At 46.6% G+C, this 18,844-nt stretch overlaps 1 protein-coding gene across 2 annotated transcripts in view; it reads right to left on the bottom strand.

Moving 5' to 3' along the window:
- Window positions 1–14,054: 14,054 nt before the first annotated feature.
- LOC119400125 (casein kinase II subunit beta) overlaps window positions 14,055–18,844 on the bottom strand; it is a 33,978-nt gene continuing 29,188 nt past the window's right edge. For both annotated transcript variants that reach the window (XM_037667089.2, XM_037667098.2), the window contains exon 7: window positions 14,055–16,875. In XM_037667089.2, the coding sequence (XP_037523017.1) occupies window positions 16,767–16,875 (109 nt within the window). In that variant the 3' untranslated portion in view covers window positions 14,055–16,766. The remainder of the gene's footprint in view (window positions 16,876–18,844) is intronic.

The following is an 18,844-nucleotide window of genomic DNA, read 5'->3' as shown; positions in this document are numbered from 1 at the left end:
ATTAAACTGATAAATGAAGATTTAAGACCAGTATGCTAAAATCAACGACATTAACCCACTCATTCTATTGAAGTGTCGAATTTCAAACGAACATCTTCAGCGGCTGAGCATACCCTTCTGAAACATGTTTTTATTACCGTACTTTTATGCAATGTGAGGCATTTTGCAAAAGTACAGCACAGGTGATATACGCTATTTGTAGCGTTTTGAAACTTATGCGCTAAATGTGCGACGCGATAATTCATGATGACACGCCGGCTGATGAGCCGCGGTCCGCTGAACTAAAGCCCTGCTCATGTTCCGAATTTGCAGAAAGTTCTGACTGTCACCCAGTAGTGGTTCGCCAAATTAGAAAATATGATGGATGAGTTGCACGTAAATGCACGGCTTTCGATAAATTCTGCGCGCTAGGCTTTTTTTTTTTTTTTTTGCTATCGCACTTTCATTCCGACGTTGGCTCTGTCTTCGCCCTTCCATCTGCACATGGCAGTGAAAGGTTAGTCGAATGTGTGGAACACAACCTAGTGTTGCAGTGCACGACACTCGTTCTTTCAGAGTTAAAGGGGTACTGACACAAAATTTCGCGGCCGAGATAGCCTGCTGGTTCGATTTCCGTGTACGTGCGTGTACCATCTTCAAAATATCGACAGCGAATAAAGCTTGGAAGGTATTTTATATGAATTTTGAAGTTCGCGTGCGCGATCCAGCATTATAGGCCGCACCTGTTGCATTGACACCCTCAAAGGTGACCCGAGGTGACCCCCTACTTCCCCTACGTAACTGTTGTAGCCGGTACAACAAGTTATGATGACGTCGTAGCCGCCATTTCTGTTTTGACGCGCTCGCCGCTGCGCTATTGGTGTCTCAAATAATCGTCGCCAACAGACGACGATGAGGAGGACGACGACAACGAGGACGATGATGGCGACGACATCGCGCAGCACGTGCGGCAAGCGTGCGAATGCGAGGAGACGACGCGAACAGCGCGGAAGTGCGTCACACTTCTGTGTGCTGACGTGATCGAGCGCTGCAGCCGCTAGGTGGTGATAGTTGCACCCGGAGGCTTGTCGTTTTCGAAACCGAAACTGACACTGGCCGGTAATGAGGAGCCTGTAATTAATTATCTGTCGCACGCTGCAGCAAACGATGTGCCGTGTTATTACTAACAGGCCCGCAGCAACACATTGCAGCAAAAAAACGCGAGGCCAAAATTTTTGTGTCAGTACCCCTTTAATAATATGTGAGGTGTTACGTGCCAAAACCGCGATGTGATTATAAGGCACGCCGTAGTTGAGGGCTTTGGAAATTTCGACCATCTGGTGTTCAAGACAGTCACTTGCTCGAGCAAGTGATTGTTTTGGTGCATGACAAATTACTCAAAATTTCGCGTGACATTAAGTAAGTAATACACCCCATATGTCACACGGCAAAGCAAGACGCCTGTCAAGAGTTAAAACGCACGAGCACATACCTCACAAAGCCGCGCCGATCTCGGCTCGAATTTTGCTCTACCTATTCTGTGGAGCCAGACTTTGCGACGACCTGCATTCTCTTTTCCGCGAGGAATGACAGAAAACTTTTTCCCTTGGGTGTCACGGTCATGGCAGCCAAACGCACAGCAACCTGGCATCGCGACAAAACGAGCGAGACGCACACGTGCACACACACAGCACATGGCACGTTGGAGCGTTCAACATGGCGCCGAGAGGCGAAGGAAACAAAATACCGAGAAAAAGAGCGCGCGCTACCACGTGACCGCAGCCGGGCTATCAGAGGCGTGGAGAGGAGGAAGCGGCGTAGATCAAGAGAAAGCTGTACTTGGGCTTTAGTCACGCTGGGGGGACAGGCCTCGTTCATAAAGGGGTATTCAGACGGGGAAAAATTCTCAGGGGATAAAGGCGGAGCCTAGTGACGTCAGCTCACGAGGAGAAGTCTCCACAAATGTCCCGTACTCACACGGACGAGGCGAACGGAGGAGGAGACCAGTGTTACTAGACTACCCTGGTGGCTTGTACCACCCGTTTGACGAGCTGCTGACGACGAGCTGCAGATGACCCCAGCTGCAGACTGGACACCAACTGCCGCTCTCTGCAGGAGCAAGTGCAACAATGTGGCCAAACAAGAGCCCGAAATTTCGTTACATCCCCCACCGCCGGGGGATCGTTTGTCCTTTCGGGGAAAAGGTCCCCGTCTCCCTTGAGGAGGTGCGGGGGGTCACGCCCACTCGCTAATCCGTGACGTCGCGGTCACGTGATCCGCAATCCCCTCGCCTCCCCCGAGCATTTCTCCCCCGTCTGAATACCCCTTAATAAGCTGCTTCGCATCTAAAAGTGGTTCGGCTCAAAAGAAAACGTGCTACCTCTCCTGCAGGGTCACTTCCGAGAAAATAGAGCCGCTGTTTGTAAAGAAGAAGCTGATAGTGCGAGATATCATCTTCCGTCCACCTTTTGTCGCAGTGAAACTTTTGTGTCATGTGTAAAACAGTGTATATTTGTGCAGTGATATACCATTACCACTTTTCTATTTTCTTGACATTGTCTTTTTCGAAACATTACTACTTCATAACATAGTTATGCACTAACAATGATTCTGGTGCTGAATATGATACGATGCTCTCGTGGGATGCGGGGTCGGTGAAGGGCGGATCCCAACATAAAACAAAACGATGTTTATTAACGTAATAGCAGCAGCAGGGCAAGCATGCCGATGCTGCGCTTCGGAAGGTTATAGAAACAAACATGAAAGCAAGCTTGGTAGCTTGGGTTATATAGCCAGCAGTGGTGACGTAAGCCTCCGGTGAAACTGCGTGGCGCTGTCTTTTATCGGAAGCGTGTTGCGGCAGGTAGCTGTGTCACGCCGGGCTAATCAGTGACGAGACGGAGCCTGCGTAGGTCTGTGCGCAGTGGTCGCCACATCACCCCCCCCCCCCCCCCCGCGGAGTGCAGAGCCCTCAGGGTCTGTAGAAATCTGGGAGGCGTACCAGACGTCCAGAGCGTGTCGTGAAAGGAGCGGGCTGCGACGTCGGTGGCTGTGGAAGGACGCCAGTTGAAAGAGTGGCGCTGCCAGGTTCGTTCGCCGCGATGTATGCGGGCTTGAGTCGGTCAATCGAGAGGCGGACGTCGTTCCCGTTCAAGCGCAAGGTGAAGTTCTTGTCGTCGCGATGGACGACTAGATAGGGTCCGATAGGGAAGACTAGATAGGTGGCTGGAAAGGCCGGCGGACGGTGTCGTCGCGGAGGAAAGCATGCGTGCACGATGCTAGCTCTTTGAACACAAAAGGTGTGGGCTTGCTATGGTGGGCTGCAGGGGACGGGCGTAAGGCAGCGATGGTGCGTCGGAGCCGGGCGACGAAGTCGGTGGGGTCTGACGTCGTAGTGCTGGATGGCAGAGCTGCGAGAAATTCACCTGGCAGACGGAGTGGTTCCCCGTAGACGAGCTCTGCTGGCGTAGCATGGATGTCCGGCTTGAAGGTGGCGCGAAGACCGAGGATGACAGCTGGGATGGCCTCGAGCCAGGTTGAGTCCGGGTGGCACATAATGGCGGCTTTGAACTGTCTGTGAAAACGCTCGATCATTCCGTTGGCGCAGGGATGGTAGCTCGCGGTCCTCAAGTGTTCAAACCCGATGGTCAATCCCAGGAGCCTGAATAGGTGAGACTCAAACTGTCGCCCTTGGTCGGCGGTTACGCGGCGGGGAGCGCCGAAACGGGCAATCCAGCCGGAGAAGAAGGCCGAGGCGACGTCTTCCGCGGTGATTCCCTCGAGAGGCCATGCCTCGGGCCATCGAGTGTAGCGGTCGATGGTGGTGAGGCAGTAGCGGTAGGGTCCTGCCGGGGGAAATGGTCCTATGATGTCGAGGTGGACGTGCTCGAACCGACCTGAGGGCTGAGCGAATGTTCCGAGTGGGGACGTGACGTGCCTGGTGATTTTTGCACGTTGGCAGTGAATGCAGGAGCGCGCCCACGTGCGACAATCCCGCTGCATGGAGGGCCAGACAGCGGTCAGCCACGAGGCGTGTAGAGGCACGTATGCCGGGATGGCTGAGGTTGTGGAGCTGGTTGAAAAGACCACGGCGATGGCACAGGGGCACGTAGGGCCTGCTTCGTCCTGTCGACATGTCGCAGCAGATAGTTCTTGCCGACCCTGGAATGGGTACTTCTTTTAGCTGAAGTGAGGACGTGCCCTTGAGAAGTTCCTGCAGCTCGGCGTCCGTAGTCTGAGTCTCGGCGAGGATGTCTGCTGTTATTTGCACCGAGCTGATGGTGGTGGCCACACGTGAAAGCGCGTCGGCGACCATGTTGTCTTTCCCGCTGATGTGTTGGATGTCGGTGGTGAACTGTGCAATGAACGAGAGTTGGTTCTGCTGAACAGGCGGGAGTTTGTCGCGACGTTGAGAGAAGGCGTACGTTAGAGGTTTGTGGTCGGTATAGATGGTGCAGTGCTGCGCTTCGAGAACGTGGCGAAAGTGCTGCACTGCTTCGTATATCGCCAGAAGTTCTCTGTAGTAAGCTGGCGAACTCGAACGGGCAGCGGTCGTGGTTTCGGCGGTGGAACTGGCCATTGAAGGGCTCACCTTCCGAGCTGAGAGTTTCCTAGAAAAGAATGCCAAGGGGTGCCAGGTGTTGTCCACGCGTTGCATCAGGGCGGCGCCGACGGCGAAACCAGAGGCGTTGTCTTTTATCGGAAGCGTGTTGCGGCAGGTAGCTGTGTCACGCCGGGCTAATCAGTGACGAGACGGAGGCTGCGTAGGTCTGTGCGCAGTGGTCGCCACGCTCTTTTTGGTTACGTATCAACCAACGAGTTGTGCGAGCATGAAAATAAAATATCCTTCTGATATAGCACTCTGATTCTGGCCGCACACAGCACATCATGCAGAACAGCTAGGGTGGACGGTCGACCGCGTGAGGCGCAAGAATGTACCTCGGGAGTTCTGGATTTCGGCGACGTAAAACCCACGCCTTCCAGCATGCTAATCTGAGTTGCATAACGACACGCAAGTATTCGTAAGTGCTGATCGGAGCAGTTTAGGCAGGACTATGCTGGTGGCCTCCCACTGCGCCTGAATGGTCTTCGGCACCAACGTAACGGTGACGAAGTTACACTTTGGTTCTACCCCTTGGCACTAGTGAGCGCCTTGCCGCGTGCAGGGTACTCTTCAGACGTTTTATTGGTTTTATGTTCGAGCGCTGCCGACTATGAAGCTTCAGCCCAGTTCCTCGGAATGTTTCTCTCGTTGCGTTGTCTTTAGCGGCTGGCTCGATCGTCCCTTTAGTATCTCGTGCATGCCTCCGGCAGCTATCGACACATTTGTCTTTTGACACCCGGTTGCGTGGACAGCGGGGAGGAGGACCGAAACGCAGTGGACGCAGGTGCTGCGGTGGCGCCTGTCCGTGTCTTCGATAGTTTCGTTTGGGCAGGTATCCCTTCAACATACAAGTTATCTCCGCGGCTATCGGCCGATAACTTTTATTATAGATCAGTTCGACAGCCGCCGCACCGATAACGTCTGTCATGCAATAAGCGATATGCGTACATCCAGCCAGGACCGTAGCCAGGGGGGGGGGGGCAGCCCCCCCCCCCCCCGAAATTTTCATGACACATGGTGTTTTATCGAAAATAAATCATGAAAATAGGCGTGTTTTCTCAAATAGTCAATGCTTTCAGCAAGTGGTGGGACCCCGAAAAAAATTCCTGGCTACAGGCCTGCATCCAGCGCTACATACTTGTTGCGCCCGCATGCCCTCGCCCCTACGACCGCGGTTGACTTGTCCCTATTTGTGTACAACACGGCAGTACCCTCAAGCACTTGATGGAACGGCTCTTCAACATTGCCAACGAAATGCTGACGAGAAAACAGGTTCCTCAGTCGGATACCAACAGATTCAGCTCTTGCTGAGTGCGAACAAGGGACTTTACTAAGTTGCGCATGTGTATCCTGGACATTATTTTCTACTCACACTGCGATATTGAATCAACACTCATTAAACGCCTATGTATTGTTCTTTTCGATGTGGTTTCCTGTGCAAGAAACTTATTTATATTGGTGCATGTGTGGGAAGCGCAATATTCTGACGGTGCATTTGAGCACTGACGGCACGGAAAGTGCCCCATGTGTTGCACTTGTAATAGACGAGCACGAAAGTTGCATTCAGACATGTCCGTAACATGGCCGGTGGCGTCTAAAAATTCGTCTAGGAGCGTTTCTTTAGATTCATTTTATCTACATATACCCTACTGTCGGCGATGTCAACTTCGTAAAACATATATAGCTCAATGTTAGCTTTAAATTGCTCTCTTTATTTCGCCTCAGGATCATCCGGCACTATATTTTGATTAAAAAATCAAATGTAACGTTGACGTAACAATTTTCGAAATGTAACTGGAACGAGTTCTTTCACGCTAAAGGAACTCGTAACGGGAACCCGTTCCATGATTGGGAGCTTTCGTTCCTGTTTTAGAGCAACGTGTACAACGCTAATCGTAGACATTGCGCAAGCGTAATGTTCAGTTTGGAGACCACCCCGAAAGTCTACTTTCACGTCAAGATAACACATGAATGGACAGGGGCGTAGCCAGGGGGGGGGGGGGGTTGAACCCCCCCGAAATTTTTCGATTTTGCATGTGCATATATACACGCGCACGTACATATATACATTTTTCGATTTTGCATGTGCTTATATACACGCGCAAAAGGATGGTTGAACCCCCCCCCCCCCCCCTCAAAAAAAAAAAAAAAGTTCTGGCTACGCTTCTGTGGATAGACAAGGTATTATCCACGAAGTCGAGATGCGACGCTGTAAGTAGCTGTGTTGTGCATGCGCGCACAGGAAAGAGAAAGAAATCCAGACACAGGCGGACATGACGCAAGCTAAACTATATCAAATGCAAATGTAACGTATGTTATCATGTGGCAGAAAAAAACGTCTGCATGATGGAATGCCGCATAAAGCTCCTTTTAAATTGGCATGCCCCATTTACACGGCTTTCGGAAGAAACCAATATTTTAATAAACATTCATTTCAGTGTTCTCGGTCTTGTTATCACCATTTTCAAAGTTTTCTACAGCGCCGGGGCGCGAAAGTGGCCCGACATCACGCGCCTCCATTTATTTCTGCGGCGCGCCCGCGGGAGCGTCGGCGAAAAATGGTGCCGTGCGCAGTGCGCGCCGGCGGCGGGCGAGGAGAATCAAGGAGGAAACGCGCGCGCGACAAAAATTTTCGCCCCGCGTTTTCTTTTTTTTTTCTGCAATGTGTTGCTGGGGGCCTGTTAGTCATAACACGGCACATCGTTTGCTGCAGCGCGCGACAGATAATTAATTACAAGCTCCTCATTACCGACACAGCCTCAGTTTCGGGTTGACAGAACTCCAAAAACGACAAGTCGCCGGGTGCAACTATCACCACCTAGAGAGTGAAACGCTCGGTCACGTGAGCACACAGAACAGTGACACATTTCCGCGCGGTCTCGTCGTCGGGCTCATCGTCGTCTGATGGCGACGATTTTCTTGCGGTGGGGATGGAAGGAATTTTTGACGTGGCGAATCACTTCAGGTTTGAGCCGCTGGCGAGGAGCGATTCGTCGGGCAGCGCGTCAAAAGAGAAATGGCGGCTGCGACGTCATCATAACTTGTACCGGCTGCAACAGTTACGTAGGGGAACTAGGGGGGTCACCTCGGGTTACCTCCGAGGGTGTCAATGCATCAGGTGTGGCCTATAATGCTGGATCGCGCTCGCGAACTTCAAAATTCATATAAAATACCTTCCAAGCTTTATTCGCTGTCGATATTTTGCAGATGGCACACGCACGTACACGGGAATCGATCCAGCAGGCTATCTCGGCCGCGAAATTTTGTGTCAGTACCCCTTTAATTAAGCCCGCATAGAAACCAGCGCCAGATTCCCCTCTAGGCATTATTCGCCGCGAGATCGGGCTACAGGTGGCAACACCGTCGCCGCGCCAGTGTGATATCGACCTATAGGTGGCATCACGTCGCCGCGTTAGTGGCGCTTCGTTGTGAGCGGTTTGAGCCGATTGTCGGAGAATAAAATGCGTTGATTGCAGCTTACTGGTACTATATATGCGCTCTTCATTGTTGAATCGATTCACAAAGATTGACGTTACCATTACTAGTAAGAGAAGCGCAATCTGCTGATGAAAGGGATGCTCGCCCTGGATGAGTGCGCTTACGCACTATATGACGTTTTTGGTTGTTTTCTCTGTACGTGTTTATATAGCTTGTGTTCTGTGTACTACGCACTGCTGTAGCACCCCTGAACTACTGAAGTGTTTACTTCTTGTTCATTTGTATACCAGCCCATATTCCTGTGCAATGAGTTCACTAGCTCTGTTCGCGCGAATACCCATACGCATTTTTTTCTACTGTTCAGTTCTCCATAAAATGTAGGACAGTTGATAAGTTTAGTCAGGAAAGATTCGTGATGGACAGCGCTTTAGCATCACGGAGACGTTCACCGCGTACGCACTTGTTCTTGCTCCAGTAACAGAATAAAAACAGGTAAGATTTTAGCACAGTTTAGCTTTCATCGATTGATTACGTGCACGACAGTGATGCAACAAAGGTCCGGTTATTTTATTGAATGAGTGCCTTTTCTTTTTTTTTTTCAAACTAATGTCCGCTGCCTTCCACCTTTTTATAACAACTCCACACAAACGCTCAAGATAATGTAAAAGAAAGGATGAGGTTTTGCGTGAAATTATACGAAAGAAATGTAAGGCACGCCGTCGGGATTGATTTGGAACATTTGGGTTCTTCAAAGCGTATCTAAATCTAAGCACACGGGTGGTTCCGCATAAATTTCGTCCCAAGTTAAAATTGCGCGCGGCAACTCCGTTTTATCACTGCAGTGTCATTCCTTTGTCTGTTTTTTTAGGGGACTGTTTGAGTACCGAAGTGCCAGACCTCACTTGATAGAAATATTTCGCTGTAGCGGGATCACGACCGTACAATAAAAGGACATCTTAACCACAACTAAAGCTCATCGCATAACCGATGAACTACAGTGCCACAGTTATACACCTAACAACAACACGAAGGTGCATGGCCTAGATCCTCGTTTCTACCAACGAGTCGCTAAAACGGTGCCTTCACACACTGTTTAATGCTCCTCATGTTTGGGACTATGCCAAGCGCACTTTAGGATGTGCTTGAATCAGAAAGCGGCACCAACACTGAAATGATTCTGGCGAACGAAGGGTATACGACACCAATACACAGCCCTCTCGAAAGTCGCACACACTGATCTTATTATAATGCGCATGCAGCCGAGCAAGCCCATTTGCTTCTGTACACCATGTTAGGTATACGTACGAGCAGTTAACTCGCCCTAACATAACAGAACAAACCACCTTTGAGAACGTGCAACACGACGTGGCTAGCAGACGACGCAGGGAGCAATCGACACTAGGCGCACTTCAGCCAGTTGCCGCCAGGCGGCGACTCCGCTCGATCTCGCGGCCAATAGGCGGTCGTCGACGCGTACGCAAACCTAGAGTTACTGTATATGCTACCTTCAGGTAGCAGAGTTGCGCATATGTCTGGCTAGCAACCACAGCTATGCGGTGAAGATGCGCTCCGTTTTTGCAGGCGACATGCCTACCGGGTCGCGTATTATGATTTCCTCGCGCCGCAGCGCACGCGAGAGAGAAAAAAGAGAGAGCGAGGAGGACGCCAGCGGCCCCTCCACGAGCGCTTGCGCGCTATTGGCGCTACTGGTTCTTCTCTTGGGGTCACGATCTCGGAGGAGCTTGAGCGTGTACAGTCGGGTGCTCTGGAATTTTTCTTCTGATTGATTTTTCTTTGTACATTTTTTATATAAATATAAATACATATACGGGACATGATGGCGACGGCAAAAATCCGCCTAATTACTATCGCAATAAAAGATGAAGAATGGGACTACAAAAAAAACGAGGAAGATAGGCCTAATGATCAACCAACCAAACAAGACAGGCCAAGAGGCTCTAACATCATATGTCGTTAAATTAATAGAAAGATATGTAAGAATTATGAAGTTTATAACAGATAATGCAATACTCAGCTCGGGCCAGATTGGATTTAGACCCGGTTGCTCGATATAGTGTGCGCATGTCGATTTAGAGGCTCGTATAAAGCTTGCCCGGCACAGACGGCAATATTCGGCTTTGGTAACCCTAGATTTAGCCAAGACATATGATAGTGTTGAACGTATCATTCTCCTCAATGCCCTAAACGAATTAAATTTTCCGCAATATATTACAAATTGGATTTATGAATTCTTAGAAGATAGAAAGTTTTATTGCTCCTAACGAGGCGTCTCTACGTCTAAGTATAGTCAAACGAGAGGTGTCCCCAGGGCTCTGTTCTCTCGCCTGTTTTATTTAATATTTCGTTAAGTTCAATTCCACTGTGTGATAAGGTACAAGTTTATGTATACGCAGACGACACTGCGTTTTTCGTGTCTGATTACGATATACATACACTCCATTCAACATTTACAATCATATTTAGCAGCGTTAGACTCCTGGTTTGAAGATATTCGAATGAAACTAAATGTCATCAAAAGTGTCTGTTGTTTTTCTTTTAAATGTCCCAGTTAATATTTCTCTTCAGTACCAACAAGAAAGAATTCCCCAAGTTGACTGTATTAAATACCTGGGAGTAATATGCGATGAAAAACTGAGCTGGCGTAGTCACATTGAACATGTTAAAGCTAAGGCTACACGCGCTGTTGGAATGATAAGTAAACTTGGCCGGCTCCGTTCCGGGCTACGCATAGATACCCTGATCATGATTTACCGTATGTACATTCGCCCGATTCTTTAATTTGGTTCCATGCTATTTTCTGGTGGGCCAGCATACAACATTAATCTTTTCTTTTAGAGCGAGAAGCTCTTCGGAGTTGTCTTGGTGTTCCAAAATTTACAGCTAATAGCGTTTTGTATCTAGACGCTGATACCCATTCTTGCTTGCAGATTCCGTATTTTGACAGTTAAAACATATTTAAAATTATATGAGCCCACTCTAAGATGGTTGCAGTTCGTATTTTTTTGCTGAATTGAGTGCTTTTTTCAATGAGCACTGGTTCCCTCTCAATAAACCTCAGGTTTTGTTTGTTCAAACACTACTAGATCCCTTAAATGTTAATATATCAGAAATCATTCTATCAGATAAACCCACGTCCAGTGTAAAAATAGAATTCGATGACGTATTTCCAACAAATGCCAAATTCTTGCCCTCCATGTACTTACCCCCGTATTCAGAAACGCTCCTTGACTTGAACTTGACTTGCCACCGCCTTCAACGCGTTTCGAACGCGCTGCCTTTAGGCGGTGCCAAGGCAGCACAACGCATTTCAAACGCGCTTCCTTGAGGCGGTGGCAAGTAAAGTTCAAGTCAAGGAGTGTTTCTGAATACGGGGGTTAATTGGCATATTAGAACATCACCTCTTACAATTAGGAATTAATAATGTAATTGCAACAGATGCATCCATGAATAAGAGAGCAGGTGTGGGTATCTTCTCTCAATCATTATCCTGGTCATACTCTTTACGCCTTCCAGATTATACTCCTATATTTGAAGCGGAGTTAACAGCAGTTATTTTAGCCCTTCGAAACTTCCAGCAAATCATTCAACAGCTGTTATAGTGACAGATTCGTTATCCGTGTGTTCATCCCTCACTTAAACTTCGGAGTCAGCTATACTAAATACATTCAGATCATTAATAACCAGTAACATTCGCCTAGTGAGTTGTTTTTTCTTTATTCATGGTTGCTATGGGTGCCAGGACATCGTGGTATATTTGTAAACGAGATGGCTGACTCACTCGCGAGAGTATTTCTTGATGGTCCAATTTTGTCAGTTCTGCCTCTTAGAGCTTATGTTACAACAGCGAGGTTCAGAAAATTTCTTTTTGAAGATTCAGAAAAGGTTACAATACCGAATTCAGAATATTTGCACTTGCATTTTGCATGGGATAATAAATGGTGTCCAACACGTAAATTGGAAGTATCCATCACTAAATTAATATGCCGCATTCCACTGCTTAATTTTTACTTAAATAAGTCTGGTCTGGTGCCATCCTCTTTGTGCCCTAGCTGTAACGAACCCGAAAATATCGACCATTATCTACTAAGCTGTCACAGTTTCAAAAATCAAAGGAAAAAGTGCTTTGAAATTTTATTTAAAAAATTAGGAATACCACTAAGTACTCTAAATATCCTATCCCTTGGGGCTGCTTCTTTGGAATATAGTAAGAGGAACATTTGCGGGGCCCTCTGCGAATTCCTGGGTGACACGAAAAGATTGCCTTGCCAATTCATTGTTTCTCAGCTTATTGTTTTTCATTCCCTAAAAAAAAAACCTTATTTCCATATCACGACAATCCCCTTATTCTCTTTGGAAAAAGCCACTTTTCCCTTTCCCTGACTTTTACTTAATGTTACAATTGACATTAACCGCCGGCTTCTTGGCAAATCCCCCATTGTGGGTGTGAGCCAAATGCAAGGAACAAGCAAGCAAGCAAGCAAAGACAAAGACAGCTGCAGGACCGTCTAAAGTGGTGCGCCTCGCTGGGCGATGGCAAGCTGCCCTCCTCAGATGCCCCCGAAGACCAAGAGTGGGCCGTTCAGCAGGCCAGGGCCGTCGCCGAGGACCTCAGATGTTCCTCGAACGGCGGATCACTGGCAGCCTAGCCTCGGGCACAACAACTGTTGGTCAAATAGCGTTTATTCAACTCAACTGTGGCTTCGCGTCACACTTCTTACAATGGCAGCAAGTTGTCCATCGATGGCAGTATTTTGGACTTTATTGTTGTGTTCGTGCTGATGCACGTTCAGGCATTTGCAGAAGAGGCGTTGTTTACAAAATTCCACTTTCATGTGTAAGGCATTACGTAGGCCAGACTGGCAGATGCCTGAATGTGCATCTACTCCGAGCACAATAATAAGTCGGGAATACTGCCATCGATGGACAACTTGCTGCCCATTGTAAGAAATGCGATGTGAAGCCACAGTGTCTTCCTCTTTTTAATCAGGCAGTTCTGTACAGTCATTGCAACAAGTGTTGAAGATTGGGCGAGTTGGTTCGTCGTACTTGAACTGGTATAGCGCATTATGGGGAAGAAGAAACGGCCGAGCAGACCGACACAAGAGGACAGAGCGCTATGTCCTCTTGTGTCGGTCTGCTCGGCCGTTTCTTCTTTCCCGTAATGCGCTATACCAATTCAAGTACGACATTGCAACAAGTTTACCATAAAAATTGTAGAGGCGTACAAGATAGCTAGGGCAGGAAAGGAATGCGTCAGCATGCTGGCTGTTCTTTTATCCAAGGAAGAGCTTGATTGTTTGGCTTAGACGACACGTGTCCATTTATACCTTTTTTCTTTCTGCCAGTTGTTTCCTCTTGCAGTTTCAGATGAGTGTTTATATGTTCTCAGGATCTGCAATAAAACCTTAGTTGAAAGTAAGAGGTTGTCCCGTCTGCTTATTGTCTCGTGTTTGTTTAGAGCTGTGGTTTCCGAAGTACCTGATATCCACTTTACGCGTTGTCCAGCAGATCACTTTTAGTCCGCCTACATGAAATATTTCAATGACACGCCCATAGCAAGTGTACTGCTTACCAATTGTTTTTTGCATCGTCAGTAGAACGCATTCGTATGCTTCAGTTTAGTTCACATTGGGCAAGCATGGGCGTGTGGCCTAGTGGTCAAGGCACTCGCTTTCAGACTGGCTGTACCCTGGTTCAAACCCCAGCCCCGGAAAGAAAAGTTATTTAGTTGTATTCTCTGGTGAGCGCCAGCTATGGGTGGGGAGGGTTTTCGGGTGAGCGTGTCACGTGATTTTTTTCCGCAACGGTAGGTTTTTTTGGAACACCGTATAGAAGCTGAATTTAAGGGGAAAAATTGTGCCAAGTCATTGAGACTTAAGGTAATATAATTTTCTAAATGAATCAACGCACTCAGCGCTTTTGTTTTCGTGTTCCTCTGTGATGTATTTCGTAGCACCGTTTCATAATTATGAACATACTCATTTTTCAAGATGTATTCCAGCATATATGTCAGCTTTATTTGTTTAGAATTTCATTCACATTCTAGTGCAAGTCAAGAAAGGCTGAGCTTCAGCTTCGTTAGCCAACTTTTCAAAGGACAGTTGAAGTCCACAAGAATGAAAGGTGTAGAGATCTGCAAATTAAAAGGACACTGTAAAGAGTTAGGCTGCAGCAAAATCAAAACTGGAGGAGCCAGAAATTCAATGAAGCAAGGCCCAAGAAGTTTTACTGTGCCAAAATAGCCGTAATATGAAAATTTATTTCGAGGTCCACGTCATCATACTAACGTATCGGCACTGAGACTTCAAAAAAAAAAAAAAAAAAGGAAATCTGCCTTTCCTGTTCATTAGTATTAATCAACCCATTTCCAAAAAATGAAGGTAAATATTGTTTTAAGAGAACACAGCTTACTCGACCAGCCTGAACAGAGTGTTTATTTTGGTGTCCCTTTAACATGCATCTGTTAAGACGGTCACAAAGTGCTGTCACTCTTGCCATGCGAGGAAAAGAGAAAACAAGAGAAAACCACAGCAGAGAGCTCCGTTTGAGACTGGCTTGTGCAGCTGGCCCAAAAGGACCTCTGAAGAAAAATTACATGTATGAAAGTGAACTACAGCTTTCTTGAAGGCCTTTTGTGGTCTTCCGTGACCACGCAATAAGCCAGCCTTGCATAAAACTGCATTTTGCCGATGTGCGAGTGTAGCGAGGCACTCCCGTTCACCAAGAGTGAGCACTACAACTAGGCAATGAACACTGGCACTGCGCCTCAATAAAACACATTTAAAGCTATATTCAAGTGCCTGCATCATTGTTTAGGTACTTCAGCAATCTTGATTCCATACAGGGTGCCATCAAAATTAACACTGTTTAAAATGGCAAGCCTAAACTATCATGCCAAAAATGGCTGGTCACTATGCCTCACCAGTAGTGCCTAATAAATGGTTCAAGATTCTAGGCATTTCTTGCTGCTTTCAGAGCATGCAGCAGGCTGCACCATGTGCGCTTTGATGAGACGGCTGAGGAGGCTGAGGAACCTTGGCAAGCACAGGTTCAAGTGCTGTGTATTGACATAGTCATTTGATACAAAGACATCACAACATGCCGACGTTGTACCAACAGCATCCACAAGTAGGTAATGGTACACATTTGCAGTCCATTCTTAGTGTCAGATGAGTGCCTTTTCAGTTGTTTCCATTTATTTTTTACAATAATGTCTCCAACAAGCCAACAATAGACATACCGGGCAAGTGAGTGTCTAATCACCACGTCATGTAACTATGTTAAGTTTGGCAGATTTCCCACTTACAAGACAGCTGCTCCCAGTTGACAGACATGCTACTTTCAGAATCATCTAGCTTTGTTTGAAGTAGTAATAACAATAATAATTTTTAAAAAAGAAAAGAAACAAGGTCACTCAAGAGAGGATTCTCATGGTCAGCGATTTCCTGCAATGTGAAAATTTGTGGTATCGAGAGTAGGCTGCTAGTCCTTCATCATCACACACAATGCATCATATATCATTAAAGTATTTTGGACAGCATTATTCCAGTCTGCGTAACGATACTTAGCACGTGTGCGCTAGTGTCCAAATCATAGTTCAAAAATAATGTTATTGCACGCTCTCTCTTCCATACATTTTAGGCCAACTTGACGCTATCTTTGTAAAAAGATGTGATCAGCCAGTTGCTACAAGAGCTAGGTGTGTAAAAGCAGAAGTTAAATGTTCTCAGCAGCTAAGATGAAATAACAGTGCTACCACACCAACAGAAATTCAGCAACAGGCCTTTAGTAAACCTCAACCAATGTAAACCTTTGTAGCTGGGCTCATAACAAAATTTTATAATTATTTATAATAATTTTTGCCAAAATATTGTAAGGAGTCATAAACCACCTTGCAGTACTTAGTCCCGTTAAAAAAACAATTGCTCAAACACAGAGGTGCAAGCTGCACGAGACCACCCTTGCGAGACACGGCCCAAGCTTTCAAAATAAAAGCAAGGTGTGACTGTTTGGCATCAGGGGGACATCTTGGCTCCACTTTCAAAACTGGACATCACTGGAAAGCTTACCTTTACCACCAAATGCTAACCTCGCCAACTCAACTGGCATCACAAATGCTGACGTCTAGGATGGAAAGTCATTACTTCAAGGATGGTGTATTTTGTTGCCATATTGCAAAACAACTGCAGCTCTGAATGTGTATCTCATCAGTGACAACTAAGGTAGAAGTAACGTTAAAAGAGTGAAACAAAAGCAAGACAACAATTCATATGAGACCGTTGTGGATGAAAGTCACCGTTTTCCAGGACCCGAGTGATAAACCATCAAGAGGTCAGATGTAGATTTGCAAATTCTGGTAATCAACAGAGCTTGAAAATACCAAGCAGTATGGCATAATCAAAGTTGACTGAGATGAATAACTTTTAAACAAGGAAGGTAGCTTCTTGGTTTGGCTGTCAAAACTGCAAAGTGTCACTCATACAACTGCTTTCAATTCACTCTCACATGATATGAAAAGCAAGCTAAGACATCAAAAAACTGAATGCAAAACAAAGGGGCCATATGCACAAACAAAACAAGAAGACATCCGGTGAACTAAGGGGGGCAATGAGAAGGTGTTGCAGATAGGAAGGCTTTGAGAAGAACAAGACGAAGAAAACAGTGATGCTGGAGTGGCAAAAGCATCATGAGGTGAGCGTTGCAGGGAGGTCAGTGGAGTTGAACTTCAACGTTTGCCATTTCCATAGTTCATGCCACGAATCGGTGCCTTAAAGTTGGCTGCTACTTGCTGCTGCAGTTGGTAGGCCAGAGGGTGAATCTTGAAGCCATACAACCTGCACAGGTGAGAAAGGAGAAGAACAAAGAAAGGTGCTTTAAAGCGACTGCGAGGGCACATCTAAAACCACTGTTACCTGGGCAAACTCACTTTGAAAATGTTTGACACTGTCCATTGAAAAAAGTGAGAATCCTTAGAACTTGCAAAATTTTGCTCTAAATGGCTTATTCTGTGGTATAACTTGGCATGCAATCACATCTACTACATTATGGGACAACATAAAATGTCAGATTAAATTACCACTATTAGTTGCTTTCGTAAAAACTAAATACACCAGGCTGCCTCCATTTATCTTTCTTTTTCTTTCTGCTATTCTGTTCCCTGTGCTGTACCCCCTTGCTGCCTGTCATAAAGATGTCAGCAAGGTATAAAAACATGCAAATTTCTCACAGGATGAGAACACCGACAGCTGACACTGCCTGTCAGCAATCAGCAAGACGGGGTGAATGTTTGCACGAGTATGACAAGTGGCACACCAAATAGACTTTCTAATGCATCACATCCATGTAAATGACATCAATGTACTACAAAAGCTAATTGTATCAATGTGCTAGGTGAACGTGGTTTGAGATGGCAAACGCGCATTCACAAAATGCATGTACAGTAAAAGCTCGTTAATTCGGATTTCACAGGACTGGAAAAAATGTCCGAATTAACTGAATGCCGAATTGTCAAAAGTATCAAGAAAACAAGAAACAAGTGTCTATTGCATCAATGAATTTTCATTTTGTTGATGAATATGTGCATCCAGTACTTAGAGCAGTGTAAAAGCCGCAATTTTCTTTGTTCATGACTTCGTTCACAATGTGACGGTGGCTCAAGACCCCCATGTCTTAAGCCGAGATGTGCTCTGAACCCATCCCTTACATACTGCCACCACCAACACCATCATGCGCACGTGACGATCATATTTTTGCCGGAAATTTGGCCGGCAACTGATCATTCGTTCATCACAATGTAGCAAGAGAGTTTTATGCCAGCATGTGGACCACGCCTGAAGTTCTTCATCTTTAACTGCTTCCATCGTGTTTGAGTTTTGTGACATTGCATGTACATTGCCAGAAGCCAAAACAAAGCTACTGAGTGCCGCATCCGCTGTGGACGAAACTGTGGTCGCCAAGTCCACACAGTTCTGAAGGCGCATGCACAGCCTTCGTCCAGACTCGGAACGAAACTGTTGTGCACCACATCTGCTGATGAATAAACCTGGCTCGCTAACCTACAATCATGGATGGCGACTACGCAGTTCTGAAGACCCACGGTGAAAACGAAAATACTGCTTGCGGCAGCTTTGACCCCAGTCGCTACCGACGCAATCATAGATAGCGGCCACGCATTTTGTGTGCGCCGAATAAAATCGAAAACTGAACAAAAGTTTGCCGTAGCCGCTGAGGCCTTGGTCGCCAACAACTCTATTGTGGATGGCGGCCACACCTTTCCGAAAGCCAGCGGCCATTTTGGCTGTTCGTGAGCACAGTTTTCACTCATTTGCGGCGCTTCGTGCTTGGCACGCTTCGAGGATAATCCGAATTAGGATGGGATGAGACTTCCCTTGGCCAAAAAATTCAATTTCGGGATTTTGCAATCACCTGATAGAGAATTTATCTTTCTGAAAATATATCACACTTGGGCACTCGCGGTTTCAAAAAGAATCTTTGGTCCTTTTTCTTTGACACGTTGACAGGAAATGCGCGTGTACCCCAATGTTATTTCTGAGTTTTTCTCAAAACAACATTTTCGGAATTTGTGTACATTTTTCTCGGGAACTATCGGGCAAAAGCAAACAAAATTTCTGAGATGTGTTAATTAGTGCGATTTACCTAACTGGTACTAGAATCAGCTGGTATAAATAAGAAAAGCCTCTATAACTGTTCTTTCTGTTGGATTAGAGGTGTGCTTCAAAAAAGATGGCTTGCCTTTGCAAGCAGCGCGGTGCGTGGCCGAGTTTACCAGGGCGAGTTAACAAT

Source organism: Rhipicephalus sanguineus, chromosome 1 (assembly GCF_013339695.2).
Source record: "Rhipicephalus sanguineus isolate Rsan-2018 chromosome 1, BIME_Rsan_1.4, whole genome shotgun sequence".
Taxonomy (NCBI): domain Eukaryota; kingdom Metazoa; phylum Arthropoda; class Arachnida; order Ixodida; family Ixodidae; genus Rhipicephalus; species Rhipicephalus sanguineus.
The sequence above is the reverse complement of the archived record's forward strand: the minus strand, read 5'-3'. Positions and strand labels throughout refer to the sequence as shown.